Here is a 13,424-nt window from a genome sequence, read left to right as displayed (position 1 = left end):
GCATGCTAAGGAATCTTGTTGTGTCTCGTTTTCGTGCTTCGGTTCTGCCTCGAATTCACTCGATGAGATCTATGCAAGCTGCGTTTGAGGCCAACAAGTTACCTTGCCAGTGGTCGCTTCCCGACGGGTTTTCCGAACAACGTAGGGTACTTTGATCAAAGAAAAATGTACGAAGACAGAGACAAAACAAAGAAGAAGATTTCTTATTATTTATCTGAGCACAGGCGATATCATACAATTTTTTATTTATTTGAGCACGGGCTTACCAACATTTGTACCTTCAGTACATTCTTTGAGATAAGAAGTAGTATCTGTATCCAAATAGACTTCTTTATTCAGCACCAGTATAGATATAGCAAGTTCTTTTACTATATTGACATAGGGTGCAATTCCACATTTTTCATCTTGACTTTCTTCTTATCCTTCTCTGAGGGCGTTCCCACCAGTTTTTTATCATTGGGCTTGCAATAAGCTTCTTTTCACTTTTCGGGCGGAGTAGACTTTTCTTTATAGCTTCCACCATGCGAATAGCCTTAGACTCCCTGCTGAATTTTAAATACTTCTCCTCTGGCAAATTTAAGAACTTAGAAAAATCTTTCAAGACATGCAGCATGGGGTCAGTTCCAACATTTAGCTCATGACGTTATTTTTTTACTTTCGACGTTCTAAGAAATGATTTAATGCTACCATAAACAGGATCAACTTTACTCTTTTCTTTCGAACAAAGGTACAGTTCTCAGCATTGTACCTCATCCTATCAAGTAAGTTCCAAGCATCTGATATCCCAGCTCCAAAAAAACGAGCCTTTAGAGGCAAGATCTAAAGCTTGTTTACTTTGTGGATTAAGCCCACCATAAAAAAATTGACTACTAAAAAGTCAGGATAATGATGTTTAGGGCAAGCTAGAAGTATTTCATCATACCTTATATATGCCTCCACTAGTTTCTCACCTTCCCGCTGTCCAAAGCTGCTTATCTTTCTCCTGGTTGTATATAATTTCCGTTGAGGACGGTAATGAGAGGGGAAAGCAGCCCTCAATTTTGGCCAGCTACTTAATGTATTTATATCTTGACATCTTAGCCATTTTTTAGCTGCTCCCTGGAGAGGATGGGGAAATACTTTTGCTTCAAGCTCGTCATTAGTTAACTCCTGTAACTAAAGAGTTCCACATTCAAGATCAAAATTGTCAATACGCTCATAAGAACATTCAGTTGCATCACCTCAGAATACATTTTCTTTTATCATAGCAATTAACCGAGGGTTTCTCTCATATACTTTGCCAGGTAGGTCAGGACCAGTGGTTATGTGCTACTTGTGAGTTGCATTGGGATTTCCCCGAAGAGGAGGGGATGATGCATTATAGTAGAGATAAGTATTTCCCTCAATTATGAAACCAAGGTTATCAATCCAGTAGGAGAACCAAGCAACAGTATGTAAACAGCACCTGCACACAAACAACAAATACTTGCAACCCAGTGCGTAAAGGGGTTGTCAATCCCTCAACGGTTATGAGCAAGATTAAAAGATATAGTTTTTGATAGATAGATCTGATAAAATAAATAAAAGAAAATTGCAGCAAGGTATTTTTGGTTTTAATATATGATAGAAAATAGAACCGGGGGCCATAGTTTTCACTAGAGGCTTCTCTTGAGAAAATAGCATACGGTGGGTAAACAAATTATTGTTGGGCAATTGACAGAAAAGCAAATAGTTATGACAATATCCAAGGCAATGATCATGTATATAGGAATCACGTCAAAGATTAGTAGACCGAAATGATTCTACCATCTACTACTATTACTCCACATATCGGTCGCTATCCAGCATGCATCTAGTGTATTAAGTTCATGAATGAACATAGTAATGCCTTAAGCAAGATGACATGATGTAGACAAGATAAATGTGCATATGAATAAACCCCATCTTAATAGCAACGATACATGTGTGTCATGTCTCTTTCTGTCACTGAGATTGAGCACCGCAAGATCGAACCCATCACAAAGCACCTCTTCCCTTGGCAAGATAAATCAATCTAGTAGGCCAAAACAAACCAATAAATCAGAGAATAAATACGAGGCTATAACAATCATGCATAAAAGAGTTAAGAGAAAACTCAAATAATATTCATGGATAGATCTGATCATCAACTCACAATTCATCAGATCCCAACAAACAGACCGTAGAAAGTCATTACATCAAATAGATCTCCAAGAACCCAACATTGTATTGAAGATCAAAAAGAGAGAAGAAGACATCTAGCTACTAATTATGGACCCATAGGTCTGTGGTAAACTACTCACGCATCATCGGAGGGGCAGCAAGGGTGACGAATAACCCATCCATGATCGTTTCCCCCTCCGACAGAGTGCCAGAAAAGGCCTCTAGATTGGATCTCATGGTTCTGGAACTTGTGGCGGTGGAATAAGTATTATGTGGACTCCGTTGATGTCTTTGGGATTTTAGAGTATTTATAGAGGCGGAGGTAGGTCAAAACGATGCTCATAGGCCCCACTACCCACCAGGGCACGCCAGAGGCCCCTGGCGCGCTCTGGTGCTTAGTGGTCCCTCTTTCATCTTCTCGTGGCCTCCAGAAGCTTCGAGCGTCTCTTATTGCCAGAAAAATATCTCCAAAAAGTTTTGTGGCATTTGGACTTCGTTTGGTACTGATATTCTGCAAAGTCGAAAACAGACAAAAAAACAGTAATTGGCACTGGGCACTAAGTTAATAGGTTAGTCCAGAAAAATGATTTAAAGTTGTTTGTAGATGTATATAAAACATCCAAGATTGATAATATAATAACATGGAACAATCAAAAATTATAGATACATTGGAGATGTATGAGCATCCCCACGCTTAATTCCATCTCGTCCTCGAGTAGGTAAATGATAAAGATAGAATTTTTGATCTGGAATGCTACCTAACATATTCATCATATATTCTTTTCTTTGTAGCATGGACATTTGGACTTGAATGATTCAAAGCAATAGTCTATAATTGACATGAAGACATCAATACTCAGCCATATCAACAAGCAACTATATTTTTTTTAAAATATTAATGCTAAAGAAAGTTATCCCTAGCCCATTATGCTCAATCATTGCGCCATTCATGAAACACACTCAAATATTAACTACATACAATACACAAGTATGACAATAATGTTCCCTAGTTGGTGCTTTGTAAGAGAAGATGGAGACACAAAATAAAAATAAAAATTTCATAAAAAAGATAAATAGATAGGCCCTTTGCAGAGGGAAGCAGATATTTGTAGAGGTGCCAGAGCACATAGCTTAAATTGAAAGATAAAATTGTTTTGAGAGGCATGTTTTTCCTGTCAACGAAAACGACCGAGAATTCCCAACATCTTCCATACTAGACAAATTATAGGCAGTTCCCAAACAAAAAGTAAATTTTATTTATTTTCCACCATTCTTTCACAATCCATGGTAAGCTGTATCCACGAGTGACTTCCATACCAACACTTTCCAAGGAATTTCTTATCATAGTATTTTTTTTATTTCGAGAATGGGCATCTCTATTACCTACCATACTCTCGTGCAATGACAAGTGAATAAACACTCATCATGAGAATAAAATACCTAGCATGGAAAATATTAGCCACCCCCTGCCGCTTCATGAGCGGTACAGGCACACAAAAAGGAAATTTATTTTGAAAATTAGAGTTGGCACATCAAATTTACTTGGAACAGCATGGAAATACCGCATATATGTAGGTATGGTGGACTCATTTGGCTCAACTTTGGGTTTAAGGAGTTGGATGCACAAGGAGTATTCCCGCTTAGTACAAGTGAAGGCTAGCAAATAGATTGAGAAACAAACAACCAAAAAACAAAAATGGTCATAAACATGCATTGAACATAATTAACATCGAATAATGCACCACAAGTAGGATATAATTTCATTACATTACTATTGACTTTACGTGCATGCATAGGAAATCACAACCCTTAACATTGATATTCTTACTAAAGCATAATTATTCATCAACATGGCTCACATATCACTATCTCCATATCGCAAAACTATTGCAAGGAATCAAGTTTATAATATCCAACGATCTTTATGAAAGTTTTCATTATACCCCCCCCCCTTGGATATCCATCACTTTGGGACCAAATTCATATCTCGTGTAGATTACAATTACTATTCTTAACTCTCAAGAAGATCTAAGTGAAGCACGAGAGCATAAGTATTTCTTCACAAAAATCAACTCTCAAAATAATATAAGTGAAGCATGAGAGCATATTTCTTTAAAATTTCCAACTCTCAAAATAATATAAGTGAAGCAAGAGAGTTTATTTCTTTAAAATATAACCACCATCATGCCCAAAAAGATATAAGTGAAATACTAGAGCAACTGCCTAGCTCAAAAGATTTAAGTGAAGCACATAGAGTAACTAGCAAATCATGATATGTGTGTGGCTCTCTCAAACATTTATGTTCATCAAGGATGATTGTGACAAACTAAAAGCAAAACAAAGAAAAGACTCTTATAATACAAGACTCTAAGAAAAACTCATCATATGTGACGAATAAAAATATAGCTCCAGGTAAAATTATTGATGGTCGTTATAAGAAAGAGGGGATGCCTTCCGGGGCATCTCCAAGATTAGTTGCTTGGGAGTCCTTGAATATTACCTTGGGTGCGTCGGCCATCCACAAGCTTAGGCTCTTTCCACTCCTTATTCCTTCATCCATCGTGATCTCACCCAAAACTTGAAAAACTTCAATCACACAAAACTTAACAAAACCTTCGTGAGATCCGCCATTATAATAAAGCAAATCACCACTTTAAGTACTGTTGCAAACCCATTCACATTTTGTTATTGCATTATACCTACTGTATTCTAACTTTACCATGGCTTATACCACCCCCACCCCCCACCCCCCGATACAATCCGTAGATTCATCAAATAAGCACGCAATGCAACGAAAATAGAATCTGTCAAAAACAGAACAGACTGTAATAATCTGAACTTTCACCATACTTATGTAGCTCCAACAATTCTGAAAATTTAAGAAAACGTGGGCCATTTGCATATCAATCATGTGTGAAAAATGCACAATTTATCACGCTCCAAATTTTTTTAACAATTCTGATACTAGACGCAAAAGTTTCTATTAATGCACAGAATCAAATCAACTATCACCCAAATCATCCCAAAGGCTTTGCTTGGCACAAACACTAACTAAAATACTAGAACACAATCATAACATTAGCATAATTGTATATTTATTGAAAAACATAAATGAAAACAAAAAAATTAAAAGATAACTATTGGGTTGCCTCCCAACTAGCGCTATTGCTTTACGCCCGTAGCTAGGCATATTGCATAGTTTCAAGTGTTGTCATCTTTGGTTTTAGTTCCATATGTGGCCCTCATGATTGACTAATATGGTGGCTTAATTTCAGTTCTAGGGAAGTGTTCCATAACCTTCTTTAACGGAAACTGGAATTTAATATTCCCTTGTTTCATATCAATAACGACACCTATAGTTCGTAAAAACGGTCTACCAAGTACGATGGCGAAGACGGATTGCAATCAATGTCAAGTACAATAAAATCAATGGGAACATAGTTCCTATTTGCAAGAATAAGAAAATCATTAATTCTACCCAAAGGATTTTTAATAGTAGAATCCGCCAAGTGAAAATTAAGATAACATTCATCCATATTGGTAAAACCTAGCACATCATAGAGAGATTTCAGAATTGCCAGAATTATTAGACGAATTTCGAGGAAATGGCCTAGGATTAAAATTACCTCTATAAGAATTACCATTAAAATTGTTTCATGAGACAAAATGGACAAAGGCACATCATTAGGATCAAGAGGAGCATTCTTACTAGCAAGCAATTTCATAAGAGCATCAACTTTATCACTCAAAGTACTAATTTCTTCAATAGAATTCATCTTTTTACTAGTAGGAGCTCATTCAGTATGCCATTGCACTACAACAAATATGTCAACTTGTGACCTTGACTATTGGTCACTGAAAGGTCATTGTTTTTCATCTGCGACCTTTTTGTGACCAAAAACAGAAGGTCAAAAGCTGGCAGTCGTAAACTGAAATTAACGACCTTCTCTGTGAGAAGGTCGTAAACGTTTACGACCAAAATAGAAGGTCGTTGAACACATGACCTTTTGTTTTGGTTACTGGCTATCTGCCCAGGCCACATCGGATCCGACGTGGCAATCTGACGTGGCAAAATTACGACCAATTCAAAAGGTCACTGACAAGATTCAGCCCGGTCCGATTAGGTGTTTTAGATGGGCCGAGCCCAACAATTCAGCCCATTTATTGTTTTTTTTCATGTGAATTTTTAGTCGGCTACATGGGCTACACCCAACAATTCGGCCTTTTAATTTTCTAGGCCATGGCCCTTTTGCAAACCATTTCATTAGGCCTTTTTGTAAGGTTTTACAGAAATGCACAATGTTCTAGTCCACTATTATTTGGGTTGTAGCCTTTTTAGAGCCCATATATTATTTGGTCTAGTAGAACATTTCGTCTTTTTATTATTCACTGATTTTCAGTTTACACATTTGAACAGCAAACACTCAATAATTCTCTCAATTAAATGATTAAATTCAGAAATCATTCATCCAAATACACACAACAGCACATACAAATCTGCACGTCCAACATCAACTAAAACAAGCAAAAACAGATACACATCAACTAAAGTTGTGGTGCGCTTCCATCACAGCAGCAGCAAGCTAAGCGACATTAGATCACCAAAAAAAACAATGCCATCAACATGAGGCGGTAATCCAACTTAACACTTTGTGAGGAGCAGCGCCGCCAGGAGGATGCCGATCGCCCACGAGCGCGCTCCAGCCCAGGGGCGACATGTGGGAGCTAGAGATGTCAATGGAGTATCTGGTCAGCCTCTGGTACCTGGCCACAAGTCGCATCAAAAATATTCAGAAATCAGTTGAACATAATTGACTACAAAAGAAATCAGAATTGAACAGAATTGTCATGCTTGCCTACTTTCAGGAAAGTTAATACATATTTCCATGCTTGTCTACCAAAGAAATTGTATCAACTTAACACTTAGTCATGCATAAGTGTTTCACATCAAAAACATACAGCAGTGCAGACTCGAAATTGTATCAACTTAACACTTAGTCATGCATAAGCGTTTCACATCAAAAACATACAAAATTTGAAGTAGGAAACTGAATCTCTAAATACTCCAGCAGAAAATATTGCTAACACTAATAGGCCAGTAGTAAATACTGTATTTTTGGAGTTTTAACAAATGTTCAGTAATTTATGGAGTACAGCAGCAGCATCACATTAAGAAAGTGAGCTAAATCATCCCATTTTCAACTCATTACTGAATCTTCTCAGTGAATCAACTAGTACTACAAACAAATTCAGTGAATTAAGCTACTCCATTTTAAAGTACTGCTCGAGTGCTCAAACATGCAGAGATACAAATACTACAGGTTTCTCGAAGGCGTAGAATCGACCTAGCATGTCACAAGAGACATATTAGTACATTTTGTTGGTGAGACAAGGAAACAGATAGCATTTTGTTGGTGAGACTAAGAAAGTGAGCTAAATCATCCCATTTTCAACTCATTACTGAATCTTCTCAGTGAATCAACTAGTACTACAAACAAATTCAGTGAATTAAGCTACTCCATTTTAAAGTACTGCTCGAGTGCTCAAACATGCAGAGATACAAATACTACAGGTTTCTCGAAGGCGTAGAATCGACCTAGCATGTCACAAGAGACATATTAGTACATTTTGTTGGTGAGACAAGGAAACAGATAGCACTATGTACTGCATCAAGAGAATTATGCCCAGTTCACTTCATTTGGAGTTAATAAACTCGATAAACTATCACTGGCAGTAAGACACCACTACTACAAGTACTATTGTAGTAGTAGAGGAAGAAGAATATAGTACAGTACTACTACACATGTGTGCTAACTAGTAAGTAATAAGATACACACAAGTAACTAGGTGTAGTAGTAGAAGGGGCCTAGATAGTACCCAAGACACATACTGCTAGTAAATTGTTGTTATGGGTGAGACAAGAGAACAGGTGGTACTCTGTGGTGCTGCTAGGAAGGGAATTATGGCCACTCGGAATAAATTAACAGTGAGTAGTCCATGGAGTGTCACCAGCAGCAAGATAGCACTACTCTTCTAGTACTCCAGCAAGAAGAATAAAGTACTCCCTCCGTTCCAAATTACTCGTCGTGGTTTTAGTTCAAATTTGGAACGGAGGGAGTATATAATACACTAAAACCACGACGAGTAATTTGGAACGGAGGGAGTATATAATACATAGGCAAGGCAGACTTGGTGCTAATAGAATACAGGGCCAGTAATTAACAAAGAGAGCAGAGTAGAGCAAAAGGATCTGCTCTGCTTTGGTACCTTGGTAACAGTAATTAACAGCGGATGAATGTGCAAAGAGGAAGAGAATAGTGGTCGCTTACATAGGTAGGCGACTCGTGGGTCGCTGGCCTCGGCCTCGTTGGCGACACGGAGGATGGGGGCGATCTCGACGAGCAAGGAGGGGACCACCTCGCTGTTGAAGATGGCTCAGAAATATCAATGTTAACACTTTAAAAGAAATATTATCATCTCAGTTGTATTTATTCTAAAGGTGCGGCAGGTCCTAACCCTATCATAGGCATACGCGCAAACAGGTGCATGACAGTGTTAAGTTTTATACAAGGATATGGCATATTGAAACTGAAAGTCCAAGTAAAAGTCGTCAGGAGCAAAAATAATGAAATGTTTAGTCCCAGGTTTGCGAACTACGCAGAAATTCTTTTAAACTTGTAATATGGAGGCTGAGTTAGTACGCAAACTGTCTGTAAGCTATAACATGGCCCATCCAAGCACAGCCCAATCTGTAAGCTATAACATGGCCCATCCAAGCACAGCCCAATCTGTCAGCTACAAAGAGCATGAAACAAAGACAAAATGCCATACTTAATTGGAGCTTTATGTTTTTTGTTCTTACACGGGCCGCTAATAAATAAAGAGTCAGAAAAGCGTCTGAATGGAATCGAGGCTCTGTTTCAGGTAGCAAAGTGGCAAGCAATCTATTTGTGCAGCAGCAATACTAGGCTTCACTCTGCTCATCATCATATACCAGATAATAAATAGTGGATATGGAAATGGCGTTGGCGCTGGCACTAGGTAGGCAAGCAGTAGTTCAATGGTGTTGCCAGTTCAATGGTAGATATTAGGACATGTTATAATAATAATAGTACAAATAAGCTGGAACCAGGGTTAATTCCAGTTCAGCGTCGACCATGTCAGCAGCCACAACAAACAGAGACCATGCAAGCTTGACCTGGGTATGTCTCCTCTGAATATGCAAACCTGTACACAGCAAGGTCACAAAAGAAACAAAGTTAATTGAACATTCTGAACATCCAGTAAAAAGAAATAATTCAAGACAAGTTTTACTCATAGATGGGATCATATTTGTATCTGATTTGTATAATGAGTCTTTGCATAGGGATAAGTTAGGGAAGCTAGTGTAAGCATTAGACTCTAGCAGTATTGAAACAGTTCCAGTAAATAAAAAACTGCTGCCAGTTTTCAGAATAGATGCTCACATGAATCATTGGTTAATCTTGAATGAACCTTCAGCTCAGAGAAGTCCAAAGACATTGTGCACCACCATGGCACCATCGACAGCAACAATTTGTAGCTATGATTTCAGAATAGATGCTCCAGGTCCTTATAGTATAGATCCTGTCAATAAATTTCACAAGGGAGCGTAATTTTAAATTTTGACAAACAGTTTAACAAGTTTATTAAAATGCTGCATCACATGGATAAATAGCATACATATAATGTTGCATCACATGGATAAATAGCATACAGATAAATAGCATATATATGGTATAGCATACAAAGACGATTCTAATTTCTCACACTTCCATTATCTTCTCAGATAATGTGTTCCTCGATTTCTAAATCAGCAGGTACTCTTTAATCATAATAATATGATTGCAAAAGATGGAACAGTGGTTCATAGAAAAAGAACAGAAAACATCGAAAAATCAGCAGGTAGCATGTTATTTTATTCCATGATTAATATGAAATCACTATCACCCAAAAGAAGGGGGCATATGTCCGGCAATGATAAGAAGCTGAGGTGAGAGAAATGGTACATCTCCAGCCTTTATAAACATTATTATTAAAACATCCATTTTAGAAAGTAAGCAAAACCAGAGTGGAACAGCAAAAGGCAGTGAGATAGATACATCCAGAAGCTAGATGTGTAGCCTGAATCCCTTTCTTTTACATGTGCAACAACAACATTTGGAACCCACCAAACTGAAGTATAATTAGTGATTGCAAAAATGCAAAGTGGGTGTTGAGACTGCAATGGAAGCAAGATGTGACATACATACCAGCACAAAGCGTTCGAGAAAATGTTAGAACCTTGGTGCACGCTTGAGCACTCTAACTCTGTTTCGGAAAAGCACAGGAACATTCCTACTTTCTTTAGAACTCTGAAACAAACAAATCTTTATTAGATGTGAAGAATACGTCTCCTAGTCAGATTTCAGAAGACATGCACCAGGTCCTACAGCAAGAAATCTTCTCGAAAACATCCAGTCCAACTTGCAAATCATTTGTAAGTTTGGGAAATCAAAATCATGTACTCCCTCTGATCCATATTAATTGACGTTGGTTTAGTAAAAAGTTAAACTTTTCTACTAAACCAGCGTCAATTAATATGGATCGGAGGGAGTACAAATATTTGAACAGAAGGTCGCATACAAAAAGAGCTTCATGAGGCATTAATTGAGGATTGGTACATCAAGAAAGAAATCTGTCTCACGCAGGGAAACTGACTCAAAAGAGCAATAGTAACAACCAGCAGGTACTAACGAACAGCTAGCACACCAACCATGCATCAACCAGAAACCAAAACCAAAACCATGGCAACACAAGTTGATGCCTCAAAAGTAGACAAGGACAGCACTAGTTTGACCTATACACGACACAACCAAACATAGTGCATCTAGAATCCTACAGCAAAAGCAATAACAGTTAAACATACTCCTATTTAACACCCTGGGCTGCTTGACATGATTCGTCGACAAAGATACAGTAGCTTGATGAATTCAGGGGACATGCTATGAAGCAAAATTGCTGATTCCAGAATAACAATGAACCTAGGTTCTACTAGTACTAGGCTATCAATTTGGGCATCATAACTGTATACAAATTCTACTCAGCAACATTGATTTGAGAATCTGAATTCTGAGAATGACCAACAGGGTATGATCATTTTACCTCCTGGACAGACCATTTTCCCTAGAAGACCTTGAAATCACCGTCTACCATGTTGAAGTCGATCTCCCGGCGGCGCGCCCGGGAATCTGGCAGCAGCTCCATCTCCCCCTCGTAGCATTCGATGGTGCCCTTGGCGTTGAACTTGAACCCCAGAGCCAGATCCTGCTCCCCGACCTACAGAGGAACCAGAGCGTCCGTCCATTAGAGCAGAGCAGAGCAGCACGCCACCTGCTCGACAAATTGGTTGGGCGAGAGGAGAAGAGAAACGTGGTAGAGGCGGGCGAAGGCCTTGTCCTGGTGGAGGAGGCGGCACTCGGAGAGTCCGGGGATGAATCCGGCCAAGCCCTCGTAGTCGGTGAGCGTGGCCCAGACGGCCTGGAGCGGCGCGCCGACCCGCACCCGCGCGTGCACCAGCCAGCGGTTCTTCTTCCCCGGCAGCTTCCGCACCTCCATCTCGAACCCGTACCACTCATCCCGGTCCTCCTCCACCTCCCTGTCCACATATTCTCCCTCATCGCCGGCGACACCGGCGCCGACTCGGAGTAACCGGAGTGGGTTCCGGGAAGGGGCGGGGCGGGAGATGAGGCGGATGCGCGCGGGGCTCGAGGTGATGGTGGTGTGGATCAGGAGGAGGCGGAGGCGGGGGCGGCCATGGGGGAAGGAGGAGGAGGCGAAGCAGCAAGACGCGGTGGACGGCATGGCCATGGCAGGCAAAGCTTCAGCCTTCTCAACATGGGAGAGAAGGGGAGGGGAGGGATCACCGGCGGCCGGGGTTGGGGATCGAGAGATTGAGACGGAGGGGGAGCGAGAGCTGGCGGCTGTGGGACGAGAGGGGGAAAGTGAATCGGGGGAGAGGAGGGGATATGAGTTAGGGTTTGGGTGAGAGAGGAGGGGGAGAGGGCTGCCGTTCGATTCAGAAGCATCCGACAGTGGTGGATGCATGATCCGCGCCTATGAACCAATAAGAACGCGTCAAACAATTGAAGACCTTTTGACCTTTTAAATTTGGTCATAATTGATTACACACAATTTTTTCATTCCATTTTTCAATGCTCAAAATGAGTTCTTTCGTAAAAGACCTAGCAAATATTTGTTCAAATGATGTCATATTTTGCACAAGTTTATATCTTAGATTGGCAAACAACATTGACACAGGGAGTTTTTATTTCATTTGCACGAAAAAACATTTTTTTCATTTTTTAAATGCCCAAAATGAGTTTTTTTAAGGACCTACCATATATTTGTTGCAAAATTGAACCAAATCAATTTTATAAAATACTAGGACATATATAATGCACAATTGACAAAATGGTTGGGTGTTAAAAGTTTTGATCCACCTCTGGTGAAAAATACAAATTCTCGCTGATTCAGTTGGAAGCGGGTCAAATTTGAACTGTAGCTACCTCGTAGTTTGCTCTTTATTTTTCCCAAAAATCATTTCTAGGTACATAAGTATCTATTTAATCAGAGAAACACCAAAAAAATTCCAAGATTCAACCACTAGCTAGGAACGGTCAAGCCCACTGTTTTGACCGCATTTTGAAACGGGCATAAAAAATTCAAAAAAAATCAAAAAAATTGGAAAACCTTTGCATTGTGTCATTATATGTGACCAAGTTTCCAGGAAAAATAATAAACTTGTAATACGGAACTTATTTCTAGAAAGTGTTATCAGAAATGAGCTATCATGCGTGAAGATTCATGGCTTTCAAGCTAAATGATCAATCTTATGGCCACATTCATGGCATAGTTTGTTCAAATGATCTCATATTGTGCACAAGGGTGCATCTTGGAATTACAAACAATGTTGCCTAAGGGAGTTTTCACTTTCATTGCACAAAAGAGCCATTTTCCATTTTTCGAGTGCCCCAAATGAGGTTTTTTTGTGAAGGACCTACCAAATAATTATTGCAAAATTGGACCAAAATTATTTTTCTAAAATACTAGTCCATATATAATGCACAATTTATCAAATGGTTGGGTGTAAAAAGTTTTGATCCACCTCTCGTGAAAAAGACAAATTCCCACTGATTCAACTGGAAGCGGGTCAAATTTAACTGTAGCTGCCTCATAGTTTGCTATTTATTTTTTCCAAAAATAAT

At 39.2% G+C, this 13,424-nt stretch overlaps 1 protein-coding gene across 3 annotated transcripts; it reads right to left on the bottom strand.

Annotated features, from left to right (window-relative positions):
- Positions 1-6,584: 6,584 nt before the first annotated feature.
- Positions 6,585-12,188, bottom strand: LOC119295885. 3 transcript variants are annotated; one of them, XM_037574321.1, is made up of 6 exons: positions 11,590-12,187; positions 11,323-11,496; positions 10,431-10,532; positions 9,627-9,765; positions 8,490-8,581; positions 6,585-6,924 (listed from the first exon to the last, which is right to left on the bottom strand). In XM_037574321.1, exons 1-2 carry the CDS (start codon positions 12,025-12,027, stop codon positions 11,344-11,346), a joined length of 591 nt encoding a protein of 196 aa, XP_037430218.1. In that variant the 5' UTR covers positions 12,028-12,187; the 3' UTR covers positions 6,585-6,924; positions 8,490-8,581; positions 9,627-9,765; positions 10,431-10,532; positions 11,323-11,343. The 3 variants fall into 3 exon arrangements, with proteins under 3 accessions (XP_037430218.1, XP_037430217.1, XP_037430219.1); XM_037574320.1 differs by lacking the exons at positions 6,585-6,924; positions 8,490-8,581 and adding an exon at positions 8,968-9,387; XM_037574322.1 differs by lacking the exons at positions 6,585-6,924; positions 8,490-8,581; positions 10,431-10,532 and adding an exon at positions 8,968-9,387 and having other exon boundaries at positions 11,590-12,188.
- Positions 12,189-13,424: the final 1,236 nt, after the last annotated feature.

The sequence above is a fragment of the Triticum dicoccoides genome, chromosome 4B (assembly GCF_002162155.2).
Source record: "Triticum dicoccoides isolate Atlit2015 ecotype Zavitan chromosome 4B, WEW_v2.0, whole genome shotgun sequence".
Classification (NCBI taxonomy): domain Eukaryota; kingdom Viridiplantae; phylum Streptophyta; class Magnoliopsida; order Poales; family Poaceae; genus Triticum; species Triticum dicoccoides.
Note: the sequence above shows the minus strand (reverse complement) of the source record. Positions and strands in the feature narration are given on the sequence as shown.

Bases quoted from the DNA above. Each gene is read 5' to 3' on its own strand.
- LOC119295885 (XM_037574322.1), bottom strand. From the start codon at position 12,027: ATGGCCATGCCGTCCACCGCGTCTTGCTGCTTCGCCTCCTCCTCCTTC. The intron at 11,497-11,589 runs GTTTCTCTTCTC...GTTCCTCTGTAG, and splicing joins CCTTCGCCCGCCTCTACCAC to GTCGGGGAGCAGGATCTGGC.